Source organism: Colletes latitarsis, chromosome 4 (genome assembly GCF_051014445.1).
Source record: "Colletes latitarsis isolate SP2378_abdomen chromosome 4, iyColLati1, whole genome shotgun sequence".
NCBI classification, from domain to species: Eukaryota; Metazoa; Arthropoda; class Insecta; order Hymenoptera; family Colletidae; genus Colletes; species Colletes latitarsis.
In genome coordinates this window covers 39142335-39168606 of record NC_135137.1, presented here as the reverse complement: position 1 = coordinate 39168606, position 26272 = coordinate 39142335, and the positions used below count along the sequence as shown (strand labels likewise).

Sequence of the window (26272 nt, the reverse complement as noted above, 5' to 3'; positions counted from 1 at the left end):
GTAATTATGACCGATAATAAAAATAGTTAAAAACTTCTCATAAGGTTCTCAACAAACTTACACAGTTTTTAAAAAAATGGAATTTTCGAATTGTCGAAGTTCTCTTGTTAGTAGTAGGATATGTAATTTGCATCGACATATATGTATGTATAAAAAATAAGAACTACAATGCAAAAAGATTCCAATGTTCTAAATCTTTAGTAGTTTTGGCAAGAAAATAATGCATTTAGTTAAAATATTACTATCTCTACATATTGTAAATATATTTAGTATGCGTTTCAAACATAATCCATTGAACTGAAAAGTTGAGTTTACGAATACTGTTTCTGTTGTCAAGGCAAAGCATTATATAACAGAGTTTTATTGTATGTTTTTGAATTATTTTTTTTATGAGTATCACCTCTTTTCGATTTTATCACCCATTTTGAGGCAGCCTATATAATCCCATCGTTGTAAAATCTACAATACAGATGCCACTGATGCCAGTACGATGCGAGTAGTGCGAGTAGCGCGATCAGTGCCGGTAAGTCAGTAGTACGCGTTTTAAGTTGTACACAAGTTAATTCAATAATTTAATTTATTTTTTTGAAAAATTGTTTCGAGGTTCTTTTTAAACGTTTGGTAACGCGCATCAAACGAAGCTGATCGACGGTAAACAGAAAACATTTTATTCCTTGACACGCTCGCAAACTGCTGGTCAAAATGGCGGAAAAGAATGACTTGCCGGGTTCAACCTCGACTTCTACCGGGCAAGAAAGCCAACAACTGATTCTAAGTTTCGTTGGGGAAATCGTAAAGAGTCCGATAAATCTGATTCTAGTAGCCGTAATCGCCTTGTTGGTTTACAAAATCGTTAAAAGTAAGACAAAGACGGAGAAACCTATGGAAGAAATAAAGAGATTGCCGAAACTACGACGTGACTTTACAGTGCAAGAATTGAAAAAATACAATGGCACAGAATCAGACGGACGAATATTGGTTGCTGTCAACGGTAGCGTTTACGATTGTACCCGTGGTGCCAGATTTTATGGACCCGGTAAGGTTTCAATCTTTTTCCTATGACATTTTTTTACGCGACCGTCGGACGTATTTTCTTCATTGCACGCACGATTATTTCACAATTACTACTACATTGTCCTTACCTCGGTGAATTCAATATCATTCTTAATTATTTCGCGCTGCCTTCCATCGAACGTCGCTTATCTAAAACCCGGCAATTATGCAAAAATAAACTCACAATCACGAGATCGTGATAATGAATTCTTAAAAGTTGTGATATAACAGTATGTCGATAAATTTGACATTTTAATTACGCGTGTAGTTTTATGCGTATTACGCGTAAGTTTATTACGCGTGTATGTAATACATAATCGTGAGAAATGCTGTGTAACTACTCCAAAGTGGATAATGTGTTTAAATAAACTAGTCAATTACGATTATATTTATCGCTTATTACGTGTTACAAATTTAATCTTAGTTTTGCAACTACATGGTCTTTAGTACTTACTATGACATTACTATGGATTTTAAATTAATTTTAATTAATTTTGTTGTAGGTGCTCCATATGCAGCATTTGGTGGACGTGATGCTAGTAGATGCTTAGCAACATTTTCCATAGAGGTACCAAAAGATGAATATGATGACCTAAGTGACTTGAATACTACAGAAATGAATTCTGTGATAGAATGGGAGGAGCAATTTAAAGGTAAGTTATACATATTTCAGCAATTATACATATTAAAACTTTCATTAAATAAAATGTTACAATAAACATTATTCTAATATAACATACATGTAATAGATCTATGCATATTGAATTGTAATCTACATGATTTAAAATTACAGTTATAAGTTTTGAATGTAATTGACAATAAAACATAGAATAATTACTAAATTATTAAACAAATTATTTTTCATTTCAGAGAAGTATGATTATGTTGGAAAACTGCTGAAACCTGGTGAAGCTCCTACCAGTTATACTGATGAAGAAGATGAAGGTAGTCAGCAAGAGACTGAATCAAAATCTGAACAACCAGAAAGTGAAACAAAGTCTGATCATCAAGCAACTAATGCAAAAACCAAGGATGATTGACCACTTGATTATGTATCAAATGCCAAACAATTTCAAAAGAATATTGCGCACATACCATTGTTAAAGAAACTTTTAAAATCATGGCTCATGGAAATATTTCTGGATATTCAACTAGATATTTTGCTACATAACAATGATATTAAAATAAAAAGTAAAGTGGTATCTTTCGATCAAGTTAGAAGTATGTAAATGTTCAAAACTGGTATTAAATGCAAAGCCTTTTTTTAAATATGTAATTTTCCAAACAATAAGAACACTTGTATGGTAAAATGTTTTTATATGTGTACAAAAGATTTCGTAATGATCCTTAAAACTGGCACTAGGCTTAAGACATAACTTTTCAACTATATTCCATTATTAAAGATCTTTGTTTATATTGTCATTCATAGTTTGCCACATAATATTGAATACATACAATATATGTATTGATATCTATAAATTTTAATAGAATGGTGTTATATTTAAAATTAATGCAGGACTCTGCATACTTACAGTAGTGCCCGCTCAAGTGTCCACGCTCGGGACCGGCCGTGGTCGATTAAGTGGGCATGGTTACTTCTCAGAATTCAACGAAGGTAAGGAAAGATGATAAGTGCGAGTGAGATACAATAGCTGGCACTCGAAACCATATATACAATGTATCGATAATGACCGGCGTCAAGTTACGCTCGATGTTCGAAGCGCTTGGATTCCAAGAATTTATGGAGATAACCGCGGACACTTAAGTGGGCAAAAATGCGGTCACTTAAGTGGGCACTACTCTATATGAAAAAAGCATACAATAATTCTTGGCATAAAAATACTTTTTGAAAAGAAAAAATGATACAATCTATTAAACAAGTAAAAACTCTAATTCATACTTATTTTATATCTTGGGCAATTTCATCAAAAAATCATACCGAAATCATTGTATAAAGATATGGATGAAGTATGAAAGTACTAATTTTGAAAATGCTTCTTTAATACAAAATTACATTAAAATTCAATCTGAAAGTTTATAGAGATAAACGTTTACACTAGTCTTGTTTACATGATTAAAAATGGTGGTATATTTTGTAATCTTATTGAAAATTTTAACATGCTCGTGTAAATTATTATTTAAAAATGGGGATTTCTTGATAATTGCTAACATTTGTAGTAATAGTAAGATTAAAGCCCATTTATTACCATATGGTTATTTATCGAAATCTTTTTAAAATTGTAGAAAGTAACAGAGCTTGCATTTATTTGGTTACTTGTAAACATGCGTTACATAACTTTAATATGCATGCATTCTTTAAGTGTTTTAATTATTTTGTGCAATTATTTCAATTTTAATAATAATTTAATTACATACAATTTTTGTAATAAATTGATATTTATAGTTCGTTTCAATTTGAACTAAGTTATTAATTCGATTTCTTCCAAAATGCGTATTTTTAAACTGTGTTGAAGAGAGTAACATTTATTGTATAATAAAAACTGTTTTCATCAATTTGTGAGTTACTATAAAAAATAAGAACCATTTTATTGTAATTTATATGAAAATTTGCATGTAGTTTGTCAAATTTTAATATGTGTATGATTTTAACTACATGGAAATATTTTCAGTTTAGATAAGTCAGATTGATTCTGTATCATTCCTGTTAAACTGAAATATTTATAATCTATTTTATGATTATTTCAAGTAATTAATATGTCCTATTTATCTATAATGATACTTTAATGAATTTTAAATTTCAACAAGCGATATCGTTGAAGAGAAATATGCATTTCTTTTTACAATATCTATCATTCACTCAATCTCGTTCATTGATACAATCAACATATAACAAGAGACTGAGTCCTTTGCAAGCATTTGCATTGTCAATTCTATTCATTTTCTAATCTTGAATAATAAAATTAACAAATATTTTTTATATATTTATTGCACTGAATTATATAAAAAAAACTGCTCAGATTAAAGTTAAGATCAAATAGTTGATCAAACATAACAAATTTTACATCGTATAATTTCAAGATATTTAACATTTATATTATATGAAAAATATTATTTTATGTCAAAGCATATTGTTGCATTTCCTTTGTTAAATGAAATGATTCAAATTTTACATCATTCTATGTTAATTATTACATATATTGGTTAGTAGGAATCTCATATAAGATTATTTGTAAAAAGTGTTATGTATTGTTATTCAATTGTACTTTTTGTTATTACAGAAGAGCGAGTGGACAGTTTGTAAGGTGAAGGTTTTGGGTACTCTGTTATTAGATATCATGATACCAAAAGATAATAATAATTTTTGTTCATATTAAAATGTTCCTTTCAAACAAGTCCTTTCACTCATTTGTACTTAGTTTGTCCCATCCTCCTTGTAAGTATAATACCCGCGTATTTCTAAATATTGAAAATACGTGATTGATCTATAAAATATCGATGATAATTCATACAAGAATCTATTAAATAACAATTTTGATTTCGTATCTACCGTTAGAAATTGTTTCTATTAAAATCAAATCTCGGTTTTATTTTATTAGTTTGTATGTTGTACAATGCTGTTAAATGTCCATTATTAAATAATCAATAGTTTGCTACAATCTTAAGTTCAGGTATAGCCGTTGAAATTGACAATGAATAAACATTTTTGTACGATACAAGTTATTTTGTGAAGCATGTAAATATAAACATATGTCTGTACTAATGCGTAAAAGTTGCGTGGCGTTTGATTAGTTCTTTGAGAAAATCTGAGAGAATATTTCCTCATTCGATAAATATAAAATCGTAAATGTGTTGTTAAAAATTATACATTAGGAAAGAAAACCAATTAAAATCTATACAAAAATTCGGAACAAAACTTTTGAAAGGGATAAAAATTTAACTATATTATTTTGTTGCTAAAATGTTAATTTCCTTTAACAATCATTATTAATGTTTAATTTATCTGTTTTATAACAACATTACTATGAGAGATTATCATGAAATGAAACAGAAATTCATAAATCGAAACATAATGTGAATTTGTGTCCCTTCGAAATTAAGGTCCACTTTAGTTATACATCAGTGTATTCGTGTATTGCTTCGTACAGGATAATTGTTTCACTTAAACGTGAAAACCTGTACAGTATAAGAAACTAAATTTCTTTCCAAATGTCATTTATACATGCTTGAACAAAATAAAAGATTTATAATTATTGCAACTATTGAATTTTAACGAAATATATATAATGAGGCATATTCTTCTATTACCTTCAAAATAAGGTATATGTATAATGTTTGCCATTTATAAAAAACATTAGTTAAAATTAACTTGGATAAGATAATCATTTTAAGTTTGCATGCTTTTTATAGACAATTGTATCATATTGGTTTCGATAAGTACGATTATATCGAAGTTACGAGTGTGAACCTATGTTCTTTCGAAACATACTAAGGCGGATATTGGAACAGAACTAGGGTCGTTGATATAATGTATAATTGTGAGTCGCTAAAACGTTTATCTCCGTTGTTATATAGTTATCTTTTTGGCATGAACGATGCTGAAAACAGTTCGATCATAATCACCCAACCACTCTAACTCATGGTAATTGTTGAGTTAAAGTTTTACGATTTGTATCTTTTCCTGTAATTTTAGTGATACTACAATAATATCGTAGTATTTTGAAGTGATTACAATTTAAAATTGAAATCATTTACGATTCATACTTTCGGTTCATTGCCATTATTATGTTATTAAGAATTATTGTTACTATTATGAATTAGTTAGTATTGTAACCGGCGAGATAAATGGTCTTCGTACATTAAGGGAGACATGAATTATGAACAATAGCAGTTATCGTAATTTAAGGCATGACCTTGCTTCTTTAACCCATTATAATTATTTTGTTACATGAGTACGTATTCGATAAATTGGCATTAAATAACCAAGACATTTTTCATTGATTTATATGAAACAATATATACTTGAGTTTTCTTTAATGACCAATTAAAATTCAATATTTGTCTTATATCTTTGATTTTTTATTACTATTTATAATAAAATGAATAATGAATCGAACTAATAATTATAACAAATAATATAGAATGGAATCATATCGTATCGACAGGCGAGATTACGAAAACTGCGTTCGTTATCATGGCAGACACCAACAGTGATAACAATGACTCAAAGGCTGCGTGAAAATAGCTTGTTCGGTTTTGTAATAATCGAAATGCAAAACGAATATGCGGTAATTCGTGTTTCAAACTTCGAACAAGTTTTTAAGCAGATTAATGTATTGGCCTGTGTTAGAGATCGGTCAATGCACCCTTCGTGGATATTTTTATTTCCACTCGGTCATAGAAATATACACGATCGGTGCGCAGTTTCGTTAGATACCGCAATCTTGTAGTCAACGACTATTTTCACGCGATATGAAATAATAACAAAAAGATATTACGAGTCAGCTGTCAATCGAACAAAAATCGAACCAAATGAATTGTAAGTGAACAAACTTGATTACTACTGTGTCGTTGTAACACTTTAAAACATTTTGGTTAATCAGTAGTTACGTAACACTTGGTTAGAGATTATCAACAGATTTTCGTGATTTCTTTCCCCCTATTGCAATTTAGTTTTTTCTCTTCGGGTTTACATCACTTACACGATGAATCCTTTAATAACCGTGCTCAATTTGAAAACAAATAATACCCCTAAAAGAATGTTGACAAACCGAGAAAATATTTGGATAACCGTAAGATTAAAGATGTATCTGTTAGCATCGAAACAAAAGATCTTGATCAAAAGATTCGAGAATGTAAATATCAAGGTATCGTAATAATTCCTATAAAGACTCATTCATTATACGTATACGTTTTGTTAACAGCTCCTCGAATGAATCGAGATCACATTGTTGAAGAAAACAACGCGAGACAAGAGACTAGCAACAATCTACAAAGAGCCGCTGTCACTGAGATGGCTAGGTGGCTGCTGTCACGCCGTTATCCAGTTCCCGTCCCATTTCCAATACTCCCTCTTCTCTCACGTTCACGTTCACCTCTTTCTTTACACAATTCTCTGTATCTGACACTATCGTGCGCGCGCGCACGCATAAACGCATGACCGAGAGAAAGAATAAGTGTAGCAAAGAGTGACAAAGAAAGGTGTAGGAAAAGGGAGATGGAAGCAAGTTCACGCACAATATATGCGTGTGACGGGTCGCGTGCCGTTCGCACCTATCCACACGAGTCAGATTCTCTTTCTCGAAGAGAGGACGTTCTGCGCAACGCATTCTCCCCACCTTGCGTGCATTCTTCCTTTTAACCTGTCGATCGAGAAATCCCTGGCCATCTTGTAACAACATCCCCTTTTGACACTCTTAAATTTGTAAATACATTATCGAACAAAACCCTTGATGTTTGTTGTTGCACGCGAAATGGTGAATACAGATCTTTGTTAAAAAAGAGATACATTATGTACGAACTCAACAAGTTAATTATAAATCTAACCGAGTAATGTAATAAATCTTTCATCGCGATTAAAAAGAGAAAGTGCTCATTCGTGTGACGAATAGACGTCCGCAATTTATAAAATTTAGTTAACGAAATAGTAGGGAAACATAGTAAGAGAGTAAAGTGATTACTGTCTGCCTTAAATAATATCAAACGTAAGCCATTTTGGTAACATTACTTCATTTATCTACGATCATTAACGTCTTTAATAAATTTTGATTACTATACGGTAAAATAGTGTAATGGACTACTATTAATTCTAAGAGGCATTAAATTTAACAATTAAAAGTACTATTTTTTAATTTACTACGAATTTACTTATCAAACGTGATTTTTTATATAAAATTCTTTAAATGTAATTAATATTAATAATAATAATAGAACTATCAAAAATACTTTATATAATTTTTTAATTTTGATACTATTTCAATAGCATTACATAATAATGGCGGACATTTTAACGATCATATTTGATGTATATAATTTTATAATACAATGTAAATAAATTATAAAAAATTTAACTTTTATAATAATGTTACCATAATTTACTTTTACTTTCATCAAACGACTTCTAATGCTTCTATACAAACTATTAAGAGCTTTATAAGTACAATACATAAACGTAAAGTAAAGATTTATAACATGTGTATACAATAAGATGTTACATAAAAATCCATTTTTGAAATGCATAGAGGTAGATCGCGTGAATCACTATTCCAGTATTTTACGTTATAAGAAACAAATAAAACTAGGATATTTTGCGTATTTCGCAGGTTATGAAAATCACCATTGTAGACAGTATCGTGACTGGTTATTATAAAAATATCTTGTAGATAATTCAAGTCGTTAAACTTTGATGTAAAAGTGTTGTGAAACTAATAATAATGAGTCTGATTTAAAAAGCGTCATACAACCACCGTGCGAGACCGGCCATCATCAAATGGCGGCAGAGGAATAAACGAAATTCTCGTAGCTGTTGGACCGGCGGCGTGAACGTAATCACGGCGTTCGTGGCCTCGCAGCAATTCGACCAATCACGACTAAACGCTAGGTCACGTGAACGGTCGAACCAATCAGGCGGCCGGTCTAACGTCACGGTAACCATACGGAGCCAGTCGGACATTTTCTGACAAGCGTAGAAAAACTTCTCGTCAACAGCAGCCGCCATTTTACGTTAGCCGATACTCGTGCAGTGCGGAACTCTCGCGATCGCTTTTCTCGAGCGAATTTCTGTGGCGCGCGGTGGCCGCCCCGGAGCCGATTCATTTCATCGTCCTCGCCTCCTGGCGTCTGTGATTGCCTCGAATGTGCGGGGAAAGCGAGCCGCGTCCGCGGTGATCGTTCGCGCGCCCCGTGTCGCAGTGTGCCAAGGCGAGAGAAGAGGAGAGGAAGATGGTGCCAGCGGGCCTTGAGAGCGATATCGTTGCTGCGAGATAGCGCCGTGCGCGCAGCCAGTCCGCCACACTCGAGTGTTTGACGAGAGTCGTGTGCGACCGACTACTAAACGAATTAAACGCGAGGACCTCGTTCAGTAGTGTGTGCATTTAATATCACCGTAGTGATCCTCGCGATTAGTAATACTCAATAGTCCTGGTAACTTCTCGGTCTGTCCCGTGCCTCGCGCGAGTGGTCCGTGCGCCTGTCGACAAAATTTACTGTGTGTGCGTGTGTGGGCTTTAGCGCGGGGTTCGACGTACCCCCCGACGATGCCCAATGGTTGATCGTGTAACGAAGCGTGCTCGGGGACGCTCTATGCGCCGCGGTTCTCATTGTTATTGTCATGCCTGCGAATACGCTAAAAGCTTGGTGAATTTTCACGGCTTCACCGACAAGGAGGAAGAAGTAGCAACAGTGACCAGCATCAGCAACAGCGGTCTTCTATTGGCGTAGTGCAGCGTTTCGCTCGCCAGTGTGTGTTACCCGTGTATACGTGCCTGCGTGCGTGCTGCCTGTCTGCCTGCTGCCTGCCTGCCTGCGTGCGTGCGTGCGTGCGGTCGACTCGACGACTCGCTGCCGCCGCCGCCGCTGCTTACTTGCTACCGAGAGTAAACAGCCTGAAAGAAGAAATAATTAACCCTGAAAAGAAACCATGGCCGACCACCTGGTGGACGGCCCGCCGAACAAGCGGCCGAAGCTTGGAGATCCTTTTCAAGGGACTTCGGACTCCGCGGGTAAGTTTTCACTTTTAATTCTTCTGTTAAGAAACTGGTGAATTAGTCCAAGTCGCATCGCGCGACTAACCTTTCAGGGATTAATTAGTCGCACGAAGTGACACATAAGCGTTCTTCTGGTTATATGCGATGTGCTGCACGCATCTTTCTCGTTTCATTGAGAAATATATGTCCGTCGATTAGATTTCGAAGGTATACTGTCAGTCTGTTGATGGATTCAACCTTTGAGCAAAATTACCTACCTCATGCTCGTCGATGCTTCGAGTTTTTACTCTTAAAGTCATCTTCGTATTTTGTTTCTATAGATGTGATGATTGTCCTCGTGCGAACGCCGATATTTTCAGATTGTATTCTCTTTTCCATAGTTATTTTGTATTTCTTGATATCTCGCAAGAAAGCGTTGTGGTTGTAGCTGATTGTTTAATTTTATGTTACGAGTGTCACTCTTTGACAGGGCCCTGTACTCGAAGTATTTCGAGACCGTCAAAAATTAGCTTTTCTTACTTTATTGATATTTGTAACGATCGAAATCAGTACTGGTTGTTAGTTAACTGTTTGTAAACTAACCTAAACTGTTCAAGAAATGCCGTCGTGAAAAGTACACTATATTACGAATTGTGCATCGTGTTTCTACCGGTATAATAAATCGTCCGAAGCCGTTTTTTAATATTTTTTGACATTTATCAAATCTATAGTAAAGTTTATTTTACAAAAACAACAAATTACGTTCGAGAATCATTGATACCACGTTATGACAGTGTTATCATTGATGTAAGTGAATGATAGAAATTTATGGACATAGTTAATTACAGATTATGGTTGTCTAAGATTTAGTGTTAATCAATTACAGTTTAAATATAAATTATATTTTCTTGTTCTATAATTCTGAAGGAATGCACACATTGAAGTTGTTTTATGTTCAATGACAAGTAATTTGCATATTGTGTATAAATTTTGCTCAGAGGTTACAGGAATACTCCATGTTTCAAACATAATTATTTGTATCTAAACAATCTACAACTTCTGTCTTGTTGCACATTCTTTCTCTTATTTCAGTTTAATGCTAAGAAATAATAGTATGTTGTAAGTTTTTTTTTAGTTGTCTTTAGACTTAGTTCTTATTTTACTTTTGTAGTGCATGGCAGATGCATGTAAATTTAAATAATGATTAAAAAGACAATTTGCTGGCATGATTAAATACCTTAACCATCTCCTTATTCTTATTTTCTTTAAATGCTATCTTATCACCTTAACAGTTTCTGAACTCAATAATATTTCATATAATCCCATATTGAATCAAGAACGACCGTGTCACTTAAATATTTGATGTATAAATTGCAAAATTTAGTCAGGTTTACGCAAAGTAAGTAGCAGACATAGTCTTTGTTACTTGCGATTATATTACTATTAGTTCAGTTATAAGTATTGGTATTATTTTAAACAAAATTTAGGCTGTTTCTGCTGCTTAAAAGCTGCAATCCAGAGCATAGGCAATTTTCCACAGTCTGAAATATAAACTGTGATATATGTAGTGGGTATGGCGCCTCTAATGATGCACCATACTTATACAACCTATGGGGGAGGTGGCAGTGGTAACATGCAACAAATGCAGGGCCCGCCACAACAGCTACATCTGCCACAGCATCAGCTGCAGCCACATTGGAACAACCATACCGTCCAGAAAAGAAGTAAATATTATTACAAAACCCAGCAAAAAGTTCAAAAATATTAAGTCCAGCACTACAGAATTTGTTTGTCTGTCCATTCATCTCATTTATTAATACCATAAAATTATAAACTCATTTGATTACTTCCAGTTTATGTCATGATTTACCAGTTAGAAATTTCATAAATTTTTGTATTCAAAAAAGTGTGTATAGTTTTAGCATATTGTCACTATGGTTCAATAAAGTTAGTTTATTATTATTACTTAAAAAAGTTAAAATGAAAGAGAGGATTACATTGATTACCTGTGTAATAGAGCATAACTACGAATTTATATAGCAGATATGCTTAATACTACAGTCAGATTGATTTCTTTTATAAGATACTGGAGAAAAATTGGATCACTCTTTATAATATAGGAGAAGTTACATGTATAAAGGGATATTTTGGTTTGACACACAATATAGAAATTTAAATACATATGCTGTCAGTTTTAAATGCATTTAGAGATAATAAATGTAATATGGACATGCGACACACATGCACAGAGCTCTAAATTTTTACACTAGGAGGGAAATATGTTAAATAATATATATGTATATATATATATTACCAAGAATAAAATAAAAAGCATTCCTATTTATTGAGCTAAAGTTATACTAGGTTCCTAGGTGGGTAAATGTGGTCTTTTATATTGATACATTTTTACACTATACAGGTAATTGGTACCAAAGTTTAAATAAAACAATAAAATGATTTACATTATTTTGTACGAGTTTCAGAAACTTTATTTTGCTTTTTTTTCAATGTTACAGCATTAAAGATTATTCCATTTGCAAACAATTGTAAATACTCTTTAGAGTGACTATGATTTCTTCGCATGACTGTCTACTCTAAAGTTTGCCATCAGTAGCTTTGCTGCTTTTGTAGTTCAGCACGGCGTTATTGCGAATAAATTTTTACTCCACTGTAGTATGATCTCCTTTAAGTTATGCTCATGCAGTGTATGTCTCATGTCTTATTTATATATGTATTTGTTTGTTTATATTTACATGTAGTTTGTTGTAGTATCTTTTCATTATTTTAATTTCTTTTTTTTTCGTTTTTTTTATTTTTTATTTTTTTTTTTGATATTTGCATTTGACCCGTTTTTTCTCCGTTGATGTATGGTCAATCACGGATAATCAAGTAAGTTAAAAGATACACTCGCGCAACAAATATATTTCAATACTCTAGGTTAATTTAATTTGAATAAATACAAGTTATCTGTAATTTAAAACATGATATGTATATAAGTGTTACAAAGTGTGTGCATGTGTGCATATATGTGCATGTATACTTACATGCAGGTATATTATACAACACACATCAAATGTTACACGGTAGTATGAAGATCCTACTATTGAAACATTGGATAAAAGCTATGGTGACGGTGCTGAATCTTATCTTTATAATGTTACTAATGGTTTTTTGGTTTCTATGGTACATGTTACATCTAATATCATAATCTGATCTCAATTTTTCAAACTGGTTATCTAGAAAAGTAATTTTTCTTTCTTGTAATATCAAACCTGCTTATAAGTTCCATAATTTGATAGGAATTTAATTTAACATTGTAACATGCTTACTATCAAAGTATTCCTATGATGATTATACATTTCAAAATTTTACTTTTGTAGTAACCAGTATTTTTTTACAGCACTGCAGATATTAGCAAACTATTACTAATGTAAATGTCTATTCTCAGATTACATAACAAACACAGATATGTTTGATCTTGAAAATGATCTACCCGACGATCTATTATCATCGGGGTCTTGGGGTTCCGCAACCGAGAGCGCTAAACCACCAGCAACAGGCCCAGGTCCAGGGCAGCAAAATGGTGCCCTTGACTCGGAACTTCGACAGCATGTACAGCAACAACAACAACAACTTTCGCATCATCTAATACAACAACAAGTTCGTAGTAAAAAAAGATATATGTATATGTATATATATTTTATGGAAACAATCATATTTCGTGTCATTTGACCTTAGTGTCTTTTGAAACAGGGTAACAAGAATTTGGTTGCTAACTCTTTAGTAATGGCTGCTGGAACCTTGGGTAACAAAAGTCCAAATATGCAATCTCCGCCGAATGTTTCTGTCTCTAAAGTAGTTGATCCACAAATGGTTGTGAGTCTGGGAAATTTACCAAGTAGCATAGCCAGTTCTTTGGCAAACAATCAAATGTCTATTGCAAATTCTATGGGAGGCCTTCAATCGTCGATGAGCATGGCAGGTAGTAATCCTACCATGTCAATGTCAGGTGGAATGAATTCTGGCCTAGTTATGACCAGCACTGCTAGTGGAAATAATAATATGGGTGGAATGGCAGGTGGAAGTTTAATTGTGACCAACAGTTTAAATAAACAGTCTTTAAATACTGTAAGTTTTATTCATATGTGTGGCTTGTATAAAAATATGAAATATTCAATCTGGGATTTTGGTATTCTAGGTAACCATGATGAGCTCTAATACTCAAGGAATTCATCATCCTAGCGGGCCGCATAGCGTTGCTCAAATGCAGAATGGACCTGGAATAATGAACACCAGAGCTGTAGCAATGCAACAACAACAAGCGCATATGGTTAGTGCTGCAGCAAGAGGTCAAAGTCCGCATCAACAAGTACATCAAGTTGGTATTGGTCCTGGGCAAGGAGGTCCACGAATGCAGGCTCCTCCAAACATGGCAAATATGCCAAATATGGGACAAATCGGCGCATCCAGTCCCTATAGTTACGGTAATAATATTAACTATACATGTTACTAACACATTTTAAAACCACGTTTAAAAAAATATGTAATTTTCGGACAGCATCTCCAGGTAGTGGACCAGGGCCTGGTGTTACCGTATGTACTAATAGTCCTGTTGGAGTTGTCGCGCCACAACAAAAAGGAGTAGGGACAAACATGACTGCCATGCAAGCTGGTAGATTTGGAACTACAGGACCCATTGGTTCTGCTACTGTTGTGGGTGGTCCAGAAGGTGGTATGGCGCAACAAGCTCAACCTCCTGCTCCAAGTCCAGCTCAATCTCAATCCGGTGCACCAACAGGAGTGCAATCTGGTCCACAACAAGCTACTCAGGGCCAAATATCTGGTACCGGTGCTCCAGCTGGTAAATATTAATTTTTATGTTTCGATAAAATTACTATGAAAAATGAATTCGGTTGTATGAGATTTTTGTATTGCTAGGTGCTACAAAATCAACCGCCGATCCAGAAAAACGTAAACTTATTCAACAACAATTAGTTCTTTTGCTTCATGCGCATAAGTGTCAACGTCGAGAAAGCCAAGCTAACGGCGACGTTTGGCAATGTACATTGCCAGATTGTAAAACAATGAAGAACGTGTTGAACCATATGACTGCTTGTCAAGCAGGGAAAAATTGTACAGTGCCACACTGTAGTTCTTCGAGACAAATTATTAGTCATTGGAAACATTGTAACCGCAACGACTGTCCTGTGTGCTTACCCTTGAAACAAGCTAATAAAAATAAAACTACAAACGCTGCTGCGGCATCTACGTCACAACCAAATAGTCAACCAAATCCGAGTGCAACCGAGATGAGAAGAGCATATGATGCTTTGGGTATTCAATGCCCTACGACAACGCCTGGTTTAGGACCTGGTCAGTGTGTTACTAGAAGAATACCTGCACCAGGTATGCAAGGAGCAACCGGGACAATGGGAAACGTCAGGCTAGCTCAACCTCAAACTCAAGCTGCTTCGGGTCAATCTGTGGTTGGTGCCGGGCAGCAAGTAGTTGCACCAAATGTATCTCTTCCTTTAAGTTCTGATTCTAATACTGTCGGGGTAGCTGGTAATCAGGCCGCGTCCACTAGTGGAGTTACACCTGCTGCAGCAGCGGCTGCTGTAAACATACAGCAATCGGTTAATGTGCATCAATTATTTGGTTTAAACGATTCAGGGCAGCTCAATGTTGCGGCTGAAAATAGGCTAGCTAGCCCTCAACTTCCAGTTGGAGCTCAACAAAGTCAAGTAACAGCAACGCCGATGCCAGGAACGAAGGAGTGGCATCAATCCGTAACTCCAGATCTTAGAAATCATCTTGTTCATAAATTGGTTCAAGCAATATTTCCAACTCCCGATCCAAATGCTATGCTTGATAAAAGGATGCATAATTTGGTTGCGTATGCAAGGAAAGTTGAAGGTGATATGTATGAGATGGCTAATTCTAGATCAGAGTATTACCATTTACTTGCTGAAAAAATATATAAGATTCAAAAGGAATTAGAGGAGAAGCGTCAAAAGCGGAAAGAACAGCAACAGTTACAGGCGCAACAGCAACAGCAACAACCTCAACCTGGGTCGTCCGGAACAGCTGGTCCGGGTTTGAGGCCGTGTGCTCCACCTGGCGTCGGAACTGTTCCACCATCGCGACCAGTTGGAACAGTTACTCCTAGTTTGCGTAGTCATTCACCGGGCATGGCTCAACTTGGAACTTTACCTACAATGGGCATTCCGCACAATAGAATGCAATTTTCTCAACAACAAGCCCAACAACAACAACAACAGGTGCAGGGTCAGGCCCAAACCAAAGTCCAAGTTCAGCAACAAATGCAGCAGCAGCAGCAGCAACAACAACAACAGCAGCAGCAGCAGCAGCAGCAACAAGGAATTTTAGTTGGTCCACCGGGCCCTAGTCCAAACGGACAAACATCTTCTAACCCTAACGTCGTTCCAAATCCTGGTCTCAGCCCTTTCGGACAACCACAAATGTCACAAGCAAATTTAACAACTACTACCACATCTGCAACAACTAGTCAATTTCCAACCTCGAATGGCACTTCCGGTTTACCTAACAGTTCTCCTGTACAAAGTCAACATCAATTTCCCGACCTAATGAAAGTTAGAATGGCACAAGCTCAAGCAGCAATCGCGCATAAACATCAACAACAACAGCAGCAGCAGCAGCAACAGCAACAGCAGCAGCAGCAGCAGCAGCCACCACCACAACCACAGCAACAGCAAAATCAGTCACAGCCACAACAACCGACAAGCACTTCTAATCAAAGCTCTGCGGCAACATCAATGCCTCAAGCACCATCACCGTTCAATAATATGCAGCAACAAAGTAATCAACAACAAAGTCAACAATTCAACAATAATCGGCCTCTACCATCCGTTTCAACGTCCAATGATAGCGGTATCAGCACGTCAACACCTCAAACAATACCACCTCCTGCGTCTAGCGGGCCTAGTCCCGGTCCAGTGACAACAAACGGACCTCAATCTACAACTTCCACACCTAATACACCGCTAGTTCCTTCATTGATGACTCCAAATCAAACAGTTTCTTCCGCCAACCAAACACCACCTCATCCTGGCACTACACCATCCCCCGCTGGTCTCGCAAGCCTAGGAAAAGGGATGACATCTCAGGAGAGGGCTGCACTAAATGCGCCGAGAGCTTCGTCTATGTCTTCGCAAATGGCCGCTATTACGGCTGCTTTAGATCGTGATAATTCTCCTAGTCCACCGATGAATAACAATAAAGGAAAACTGGATTCTATTAAAGAGGAGAGTATGAAAATGGAAATCAAACAAGAGGATGGTTCTGAGAATCATAGAATGGATGGTGGTAAAAGTGTAAACAACGATATGTCTATTAAAACTGAAATCAAAACAGAAGCAATGGAAGAAGGATCTGGGGAGGGTATCACGAAAGAAGAATCTTCCGGTATCAAGGAAGAGCCAGTGACACCGATGTCCAGTCAGGACACAACACCGGACATCAAACCATTAGTTCCTGAGCCGATACAGTCGAGCGGAACATCGACGGACAAGAAACGGTTGTGTTTGTTTAAACCCGACGAATTGCGTCAAGCACTGATGCCAACATTAGAAAAACTTTACCGTCAGGATCCGGATTCTATACCGTTTAGACAACCGGTTGACCCGCAAGCATTAGGAATCCCAGATTACTTTGACATCGTTAAAAAACCAATGGATCTTTCGACGATCAAAAGAAAATTAGATACGGGACAATACAGTGATCCATGGGAATATGTCGATGATGTGTGGATGATGTTTGACAATGCGTGGCTTTACAATCGTAAAACCTCGCGTGTTTACAGATATTGCACAAAGGTAACGTTGATTCTTGGATTTTGCAATTACTGTGCAGTTTTGATGTTAGTCTTGTGCAACGAAGTCACGAATATTTCTCTTGGGTTTTAGCTTTCGGAAGTTTTTGAACAAGAGATAGATCCTGTAATGCAGGCTCTAGGATATTGTTGCGGAAGGAAATACACGTTCAATCCGCAAGTTTTATGCTGTTACGGGAAACAGCTCTGTACAATACCGAGAGACGCAAAGTACTACTCCTATCAGAATAGGTCAGTATATTAATGAATCTTAGATGAATAATTATGTGTAACAAGAGAATTTACTCAATAACTGACAAAGAAATAGTCTGCATGATGGGAACACATTAGAAGGTTTTATTTTATCTTCATTTTGTCCTTTAGCAACTTCTCTATCTAGATAATTAGATATCTTGTCAATGATTTCTCTTGCTCCCGGCTGTCCGCAAAGAACATTGACGTTAGATTTATTCTATTCAATTTGAGAAATTCAAATTGTCCAATAGGCGGCGTATTCGATTATACTATAGTGCATTTTTATGAAAGGGAAATGTTCTACGACCGAGTACGCTAAATTAAATTGGCAGGCTAATTAACCTGTTTCGGTGATATCAGTCGTTACAGGCCAGTCCCCTGACCTACACGTTTGTTTCTTTATTATATATATATTTTGTAATTACAGTATGTTTACCGATGTGAAGATCGCACACATGAAATTTTAAATTTTATTACGCATATACTTAAGGGATATATAGTTTCGTGCATAGGAATATTTAAGAGGCAAATGTTTTTACCAAATATATTTTGTATTGTGGGTAGTTTAGCAATGCGCGCGTTCATTTATTGTGAAGAGATACGGTTGTAACCCTTGGGTATATGTAATTAAGTAATTTATGTATATAATATATTGTGTCTAACAATGGCACTCTTCTCTTCTTTGTATGTTACCTTCGCTCTACCCATGGGTTGCGCACGCACACACAAAATCCTTGTTTGCTGCTTGCTTCTTGTGTTGCCCGCGCCCCTTGCTTCTTTCCGACTCTACTACTTCATGCCACGAAAATTGATACTTGGAAATTGGACGATCGAAATTGGATACCTGGCGTAATAATAAACCTAAAACAAATTGTATCTACAATAAATGACAAAAATGACGACTCTCTACAATTTTTGGAATACAAAATGAAACGGATCCAAACATATATAAATAAATAAACATACATATAAATAAATAAATATATATATACATACATACATATACATATATATGTATGTATATATATAAAATTGGATATTCGACATTTGGAAACATCTGTTGGGGCGTGGAAATAAAATATTGATCTCCGTATGATGCACGCATGACATTGACCAATTGAAATTTGGATCTAAATACTATTGGAACGAATAGTCTAAAGGCATATGGTCTTGTTTCCGACAGATACACCTTCTGTCAGAAATGTTTCAACGACATTCCTGGTGACACTGTGACGTTAGGAGACGATCCAACGCAACCTCAGACGTAAGTTTCAAAACGGTAGAAATCTTTCGTGAAACTGTACTCCACCGACTACATCGAATACGAAATATCTTTTTTTATTACAGTGCCATTAAAAAGGAACAGTTCCAGGAAATGAAGAACGATCATTTGGAATTGGAGCCTTTTGTTGTGTGTACAGATTGCGGTAGGAAAGTGCATCAAATCTGCGTGCTTCACATGGAATCAATTTGGCCGCTAGGGTAAGTAAAAATATTTCCCGCCGCTGGGGTAAGTAAAAATATTATATTAAATACTGATTTATTATTGTTTTCGCAGGTTTACTTGTGATAATTGTTTAAAAAAGAAAGGACAGAAACGCAAAGAGAATAAATTTAATGCTAAACGTTTACCAGTTACAAAATTGGGCACTTATATCGAAACACGAGTAAATAACTTCTTAAAGAAAAAGGAAGCTGGTGCCGGCGAAGTCGCGATTAGAGTCGTAGCGTCAAGCGATAAAGTGGTCGAAGTAAAGCCTGGAATGAGAAGTAGATTTGTAGAAAACGGTGATATGCCTGGCGAATTTCCGTATAGAGCGAAAGCGCTGTTTGCATTTGAAGAGGTTGACGGCACCGATGTATGTTTTTTCGGCATGCATGTGCAAGAGTATGGCAGTGAATGTACACCACCTAATACCAGAAGAGTCTATATCGCGTACTTGGATTCCGTACACTTTTTCCGGCCTAGACAATTCCGAACAGCAGTCTATCACGAAATACTTCTTGGATATTTGGATTACGCGAAGCAACTCGGGTAAGTTCGAAGTGATTTACCATGTATGTTTCAGAAGGTAATATCGATGTTAAAAAACATTTATCTGGAACTTTTGTGTATTATAGATACACCATGGCTCATATCTGGGCTTGCCCACCTTCTGAAGGAGATGATTATATTTTTCACTGCCACCCCCAAGAACAAAAGATTCCAAAGCCTAAGAGATTACAGGAATGGTACAAGAAAATGTTAGATAAAGGCATGGTCGAGAGGATCGTACTTGATTACAAAGTTAGTATCATGAATTTAATTTAATATAATTCCCTGATACAGTCTGAAGTGTTACCTAAGATTTGACTGTTAATCTTGGGTGTCAAAGAAGACTAAAAGTAATGTCTCAAAAAGCTAATGTTCTTATTGAATTTATAAATTGGAACATAGGATCGGTAGACGACAATTGAGAAGAAAATTTATCATTGGCTTAATTTTTTATTTTTAAACATGATCGAATAGTAAAATAAATGTGTATTGTTCATTAATTCTAGGATATTTTGAAACAAGCAATGGAAGACAAATTGTCGTCAGCTGCCGATTTACCATATTTTGAGGGTGATTTTTGGCCCAATGTTTTAGAAGAAAGTATCAAGGAATTAGATCAAGAAGAGGAAGAAAAACGTAAACAAGCTGAAGCTGCCGAAGCCGCCGCCGCCAATGCGGTATGTAGATTTAGTAATAAATTATTTAAGATGAAAAATACAATTTCCGATGTTGTGAAGATACTGATCATAGCATATATTATATCGAACAATTCATTTCAGATTTTCTCGTTATCGGAAGATTCTGAAACAGGTCCGGATGGAAAAAAGAAAGGACAGAAAAAGGCCAAAAAGTCTAACAAATCCAAAGCGAATCAAAGAAAAAACAGTAAAAAATCTAATACTCCTCAAACAGGAAATGACCTTTCGGCAAAAATTTTTGCGACCATGGAGAAACATAAGGAAGTGTTTTTTGTTATCAGGTTGCATAGTGCTCAAAGTGCAGCCAGTTTAGCAGTAAGTGTACAAAACTTTTTTTTTTCTTTACTATTTACAGTAGTACCCACTTAAGTGACCGCACTTTTGTCCACTTAATTGTCCGTGGTTATTCCCACCAATTCTTGGAAGCCAAGCGGCTTCGAACATCGAGCGTGTCGAGCGTAACTTGACACCGGTCGTTATCGATACATTGTATGTATGGTGTCAGCTGCCAGCTATGGCATCCCATTCGTGCTTATCTTGTTTCCTTATCTCCGTTGAATTTTGAGAAGTAACCATGGCCACTTAAACGACCACGGTCGGTCCCGAGCGCGGACACTTAAGTGGGCACTACTGTATTTTATGCACGAAATAATGTCATCGAATACTCGCATTCAACAACAATGTTATTTCAGCCCATTCAGGATCCTGATCCCGTTATTAATTGTGACCTTATGGATGGTCGTGATGCTTTTCTTACAATGGCTAGAGAAAGACATTACGAATTCTCTTCTTTGAGACGTGCGAAATTTAGTTCTATGTCCATGTTGTATGAATTGCACAACCAAGGCCAAGATAAATTTGTCTATACTTGTAATAACTGTAAGAGTCATGTAGAAACAAGATATCACTGTACGGTTTGTGATGTGAGTGTCAAAGTAACTATTTTTATGAATATATTTCGTTTCCTTTATCAATGGATTTAATGGTATCGTTTATCCTAACAGGACTTTGACCTGTGTATAAGTTGTAAAGAGAAAGATGGTCATCCTCATCATATGGAGAAACTTGGTTTAGATTTAGATGATGGTTCATCGCCGGCCGATGCAAAGCAAGCAAATCCACAGGTAAAATATTTTTCATGCGCATCAAATCTTAGGTTAGGTTCCACGTCAAGTGTTCCATTAGCAGCATTATATCGAACGTATACAATGAGTGTTTTTATGTATTTTTCAATAGGAGGCTCGTAAACTGTCGATACAAAGATGTATTCAATCGTTGGTACATGCGTGCCAGTGCAGAGATGCTAACTGTCGCCTACCCAGCTGTCAAAAGATGAAGAGAGTAGTAACGCATACAAAGGTTTGCAAGCGAAAGACGAATGGTGGCTGTCCAATATGTAAACAATTGATAGCGCTATGCTGTTACCATGCTAAACACTGCCAGGAGACTAAATGTCTAGTCCCGTTCTGCTCGAACATCAAACACAAGTTGAAGCAACAACAGCTTCAACAACGGTTACAGCAAGCGCAATTGTTGAGGTAAAGAGATGGATAATAACGCTAGCAAAATTAAATCGGATGAAATATTTAAGATGGATTTTCAACCGATGTATTCTTTTCTCATTACAGAAGAAGAATGGCTGTGATGAATACCCGACCAACGGGTCCTGTAGGAGCAATGCAAACTGGACAGCAAACTTCGAATGTTACTATGCCAACTGGTGTTGCTATGAAACCAGGAGTTAGCCCCACTAATTTACCTTCGCCGCACCAACCTGGAATAGGGCTGAAACCTGGCACACAAACACCACCTGCGCATGTTCTTCAGGTTGTTAAACAGGTACAAGAAGAAGCTGCAAGACAACAGGCGCCGCACGTAGGTTATGGCAAAGTAACGCCAGGCGGTGGTGTCGGTGTTGGAGTTGGCGTGGGAGGACAAACAGGTGGAGTGATGCCTCCACCACAAATGCAACGGCCGATGCCCGTCCAAATGGCAAATCCCAGTGGTACTCATCTCATTCCAATGGATCAGTGGACACCAAGGTATTATTTTGTTTGCAAAAATGAACATACGTCGAAAGGATTTGATGAATGTCCATATGTATTAGAACCAATGTTTTCATGTGTAGCAGGTATCAAACGAGTGCGGTGATGCAACAAAATCCTGGTTTAAGGCAACAAACTCCGCAGCAATTAATGCAGCAACAACAGCAACACCAGGGACAACCAGGAATGGGAATGGGAGGACAAATGCCGAGACAACCAGGCGTTATCGGTGGTCCGGTTAGTCAGGTTGGGCCGCAGGCTCAAAATAACATGCACAAGCATGTATTGCAGCAACTTATGCAGACTCTTAAGAATCCCCATACTCCCGAGCAACAAAACCAAATACTTCAAATACTCAAAAGTAATCCACCGATAATGGCCGCTTTCATCAAGCAACGGGTATGATGATAATGATTTCACATGTACATTTTATTGTACTGTTATTTATTGTTCTCACTCTCGGTTTTGACGATTTCTATTATCATATGATTTTTTAAATAAAAAGGCGCTTGCCCTTCAGCAACAAAGTGGTCAGTACGGCGGTGGAGTTGGGGGACCTCTGGGTCCTAATCAGCCGCAACAACAACCTGGTTTGCAGCATATGATGTCTCAACAGCAACAGCAGCAGCAGCAGCAACAACAACACCAGCAGCAGCAGCAGCAGCAGCAACAACATCAGCAGCAGCAGCAGCAGCAGCAAGGTAGAATGCAGATACAAGCGATGCTGAATCAACAGCAGCAGCAGCAGCAGCAGCAACAACAACAGCAGCAGCAGCAGCAGCCTGTTCAGCAGCAACCGCAGTGGTACAAACAGCAAATGCTGGTGATGCAGCAGAGACAGCAGCAGGCTCAACAACAACAGCAGCAGCAGCAACAACAACAACAGCAGCAACCGTTCACACAACCACCGGCGCCTCCTTATGGTCAACAGCGACCAATAAGGCCGTCCCTTCTCGGTAAGAGTCATTTGATTCCCGACAAAATGAGATTCGTCGAGCCGCTTGGTTCGTGGTCTAACGTTTGCCACGATTCCGCGTATTCTTCCTCAGGTTACAGTGGCTTTAGTGAACAAGGCTACGGTCAACCCGGTTTAAAACCAACTCCACCTCCGATACCTTCTCCGCAAGGTGTGATGGGACCTCCAGGGATCTCTGTACAGCAACAGCTCATGCAGTCCGTTCGATCTCCGCCACCTATTCGATCTCCTCAACCAAATCCTTCTCCGCGACCGGTTCCATCCCCGCGTAATCAACCAGTTCCTTCGCCTCGATCAGGGCCGGTACCATCACCTCATCATCATCCACCTCATGGTACGCCGACGCATTCACCGGCTCATGAACTCGGCGGTCCAAGCGAAATGATGCTCTCACAGTTGAACGGCGGCACGGGCACGCCAACAGGTCATCCGGGGACCATGCCTCATCACCCATCTCCGGCTCCACCGCCTACTAGTGGCACAGACTCCAGTGAAGTGACGCCTATGACGCCACAAGACCAACTCTCGAAATTTGTCGAAGGATTGTAGTGACTGTTAGTGAAGTCGGTCGATACGAGTGACTACGTTAATGGACGGGCGACGATGGTCTCGCATCGTACGTCAACCGTTTAAAGGACGGTCCGCTGTTCCAGCTCTCTGTCATGAGGCAGAGAGCGTAACCTCCATCCGTTCTGCGTTCCTAGCTTCGTGGAGATCAGGTACAACTACTTACGTCCGGTACACTGGCACGTGGAGTGCTGCTGATGTTGAACCACGACGATGAGTTAAGAAGTACCGCTGATGGTGCGATCAAATTAATCCGGATGGCGCGTGTTCCATATTTCTATCTCCGAGTTAAGGTGCAGGAGCGATACAGCGTGATGTGGTGCTGTTTTAGAAATGCTCCGCAAAAAGATACTACAGCTGGCTCAATGGACACTTTGAACTTCTTACGTTACTCTGTACAGTCGTACCTCAACCTCGGCTCCTTTTCCGATCGAGGATCGGCGGAACGACGCGAAAAATTATTCGAAACTACAGTAAATCAAGAGAGAGACTATTAATACGCCCCAACCCTAAAAAAAAAAACACGCGCATACGCATGACAGACAGACAAACACACACATCATGCCCCTACCTTACCATTTGCCCTCCCTCCCCTCCTTTCACACACACGATCTTTTTCATCTTTACCACCTTCCCTCCGCTGCTGCTCGTGCAGGCTGAGTGAAATCGTACAAATGTGTTGTGTATACTTAACGTTAATTAATAATTAATAGTTCAAATACTATTAGCGTAGCGATTATATGCAGTTATTATATACCACTATTATTATTATCGTGACGAGATGCAAAGTATATAACAAAAAGAAAAAAATAAGGACTGTGTATGAAATGGGAAGATATAAAGAACGAAAGAAAACCGATGACATTGTATGTAAGGAAGGGAGAACAGAAATTTAGTGGAAAAGTTAAGTAATGTTAACTTAGGATAATTTGTTATTAAGAAATCGCTATGGCTGCCGAAGGTTGTACCTTAGCAGCATTAAATTTTATGGATCATTCTGAAATTAATCCTCGGATAATCTGCTGGATACGAGTCGTCCTCATGAGAGAGAGAGAGAGAGAAAAAAAATATGAGGACGATTCTCTTCTCTTGATAGGACAGGCGAGACAACGCGGATTAACGGTGTCGCAACCAAAAAGTAGAAATTCACGACAAGCTGCTATTTGCTAGTACGGGAGGATTTATATGAATCGTGTTAATTTTTGAAAGGCAAAAAGTAGCTTTTCATTTACGGGGGTCCGATATGTACAGTTCAATCAAAATGTAGCTACGAAGCGTAACCGAAACTGGACCTCCGTATGAAAAGCGTTCTGTACATACTATACTATTATTACGATAATAATAACGATTATTATTAATTTCCCTGTCTCTTATGAATTTATTATTATTATTATTATTATTATTATTATTACTGATTATTATTAATTATCATTATTATTATCATTATTACTATTATTAATATTATTGCAAGAGATCGAAAACGTATAGAGGTATAGTGTATTGTTCGGGAAAACAAAAAGCGAAAAAGAGTTCCACACGCACACACGTATACGCGCGCGCGTTATGAATGGGCTACACCCGTCGTGCACGAAAGAGAGAGAGAGAAAGAAAGAAAGAAAGAGCGCGCAAGAGAGAGAGAGATATATATATATAACAACAACAACAAACAAAAACAGATACACGTAACACGTAAATTACCGACACTACGTGACTATGCCAGTGCTGTATCATAGTAAATTGTAAGTGTCATTTTTCATCCCACTGTTTTCTTCGATACCTATTTAAATGATTAGCTGATAAAACGGATGATGATGACGATGTGTGCAAGGTATGGTTCGAGAGTCCGTATCGTCGTGAATTTTATTTGAAATACACGGTGTACAATGTAGCCCATTATGTAATTATACTGTAGCCGATTTAGTCGTAACGAAGAAGAATTTTACACTCGAGATGCGAATATATCGGTGTAAAATAGTCCTTGCGCGTAAAACTTTGACGTTACCGTCAACGAGAAAGAACTCTGTAAGAAAACTTCAAAAAAAACGAACCGAAAGAAATTAATCTACTCGGAAGAAAAACTTTACCGTGATGTATTTAGTACGTTGAACACACTTATGACTGGATATACAACATATACACGCGACATCGT

At 37.1% G+C, this 26272-nt stretch overlaps 2 protein-coding genes across 11 annotated transcripts; both read left to right on the top strand.

Annotated features, from left to right (window-relative positions):
• Positions 1-366: 366 nt before the first annotated feature.
• Positions 367-3567, top strand: Msbp (membrane steroid binding protein). Its single transcript, XM_076763395.1, has 4 exons — positions 367-523; positions 604-1036; positions 1557-1706; positions 1924-3567. The coding sequence occupies exons 2-4, from the start codon at positions 703-705 to the stop codon at positions 2091-2093; spliced, it is 654 nt and encodes a 217-aa protein (XP_076619510.1). The 5' UTR covers positions 367-523; positions 604-702; the 3' UTR covers positions 2094-3567.
• Positions 3568-8525: 4958 nt separating this feature from the next.
• On the top strand, positions 8526-25745 carry LOC143341427 (CREB-binding protein). 10 transcript variants are annotated; one of them, XM_076764381.1, is made up of 21 exons: positions 8526-9731; positions 11264-11419; positions 13144-13355; positions 13449-13823; positions 13894-14179; positions 14254-14556; positions 14634-17551; positions 17642-17799; positions 18956-19066; positions 19150-19284; positions 19361-19837; positions 19924-20089; positions 20344-20514; positions 20617-20850; positions 21228-21458; positions 21540-21659; positions 21772-22073; positions 22164-22577; positions 22667-22979; positions 23101-23536; positions 23630-25745. In XM_076764381.1, the coding sequence occupies exons 1-21, from the start codon at positions 9650-9652 to the stop codon at positions 24103-24105; spliced, it is 8076 nt and encodes a 2691-aa protein (XP_076620496.1). In that variant the 5' UTR covers positions 8526-9649; the 3' UTR covers positions 24106-25745. The 10 variants fall into 10 exon arrangements, with proteins under 10 accessions (XP_076620496.1, XP_076620495.1, XP_076620492.1 ...); XM_076764380.1 differs by having other exon boundaries at positions 13434-13823; positions 22664-22979; positions 23086-23536; XM_076764377.1 differs by having other exon boundaries at positions 22664-22979; positions 23086-25745.
• Positions 25746-26272: the final 527 nt, after the last annotated feature.

What these genes read in the sequence shown, in the direction of transcription:
- LOC143341427 (XM_076764374.1), top strand. Translation starts at nt 9,650, where the DNA reads ATGGCCGACCACCTGGTGGACGGCCCGCCGAACAAGCGGCCGAAGCTT. An exon ending in TTTACAGATATTGCACAAAG is followed by an intron (nt 17,552 to 17,641) that starts GTAACGTTGATT and finishes CTTGGGTTTTAG; the next exon opens with CTTTCGGAAGTTTTTGAACA. An exon ending in TACTACTCCTATCAGAATAG is followed by an intron (nt 17,800 to 18,955) that starts GTCAGTATATTA and finishes TGGAACGAATAG; the next exon opens with TCTAAAGGCATATGGTCTTG.
- Msbp (XM_076763395.1), top strand. Translation starts at nt 703, where the DNA reads ATGGCGGAAAAGAATGACTTGCCGGGTTCAACCTCGACTTCTACCGGG. An exon ending in TGCCAGATTTTATGGACCCG is followed by an intron (nt 1,037 to 1,556) that starts GTAAGGTTTCAA and finishes ATTTTGTTGTAG; the next exon opens with GTGCTCCATATGCAGCATTT. An exon ending in ATGGGAGGAGCAATTTAAAG is followed by an intron (nt 1,707 to 1,923) that starts GTAAGTTATACA and finishes TTTTCATTTCAG; the next exon opens with AGAAGTATGATTATGTTGGA.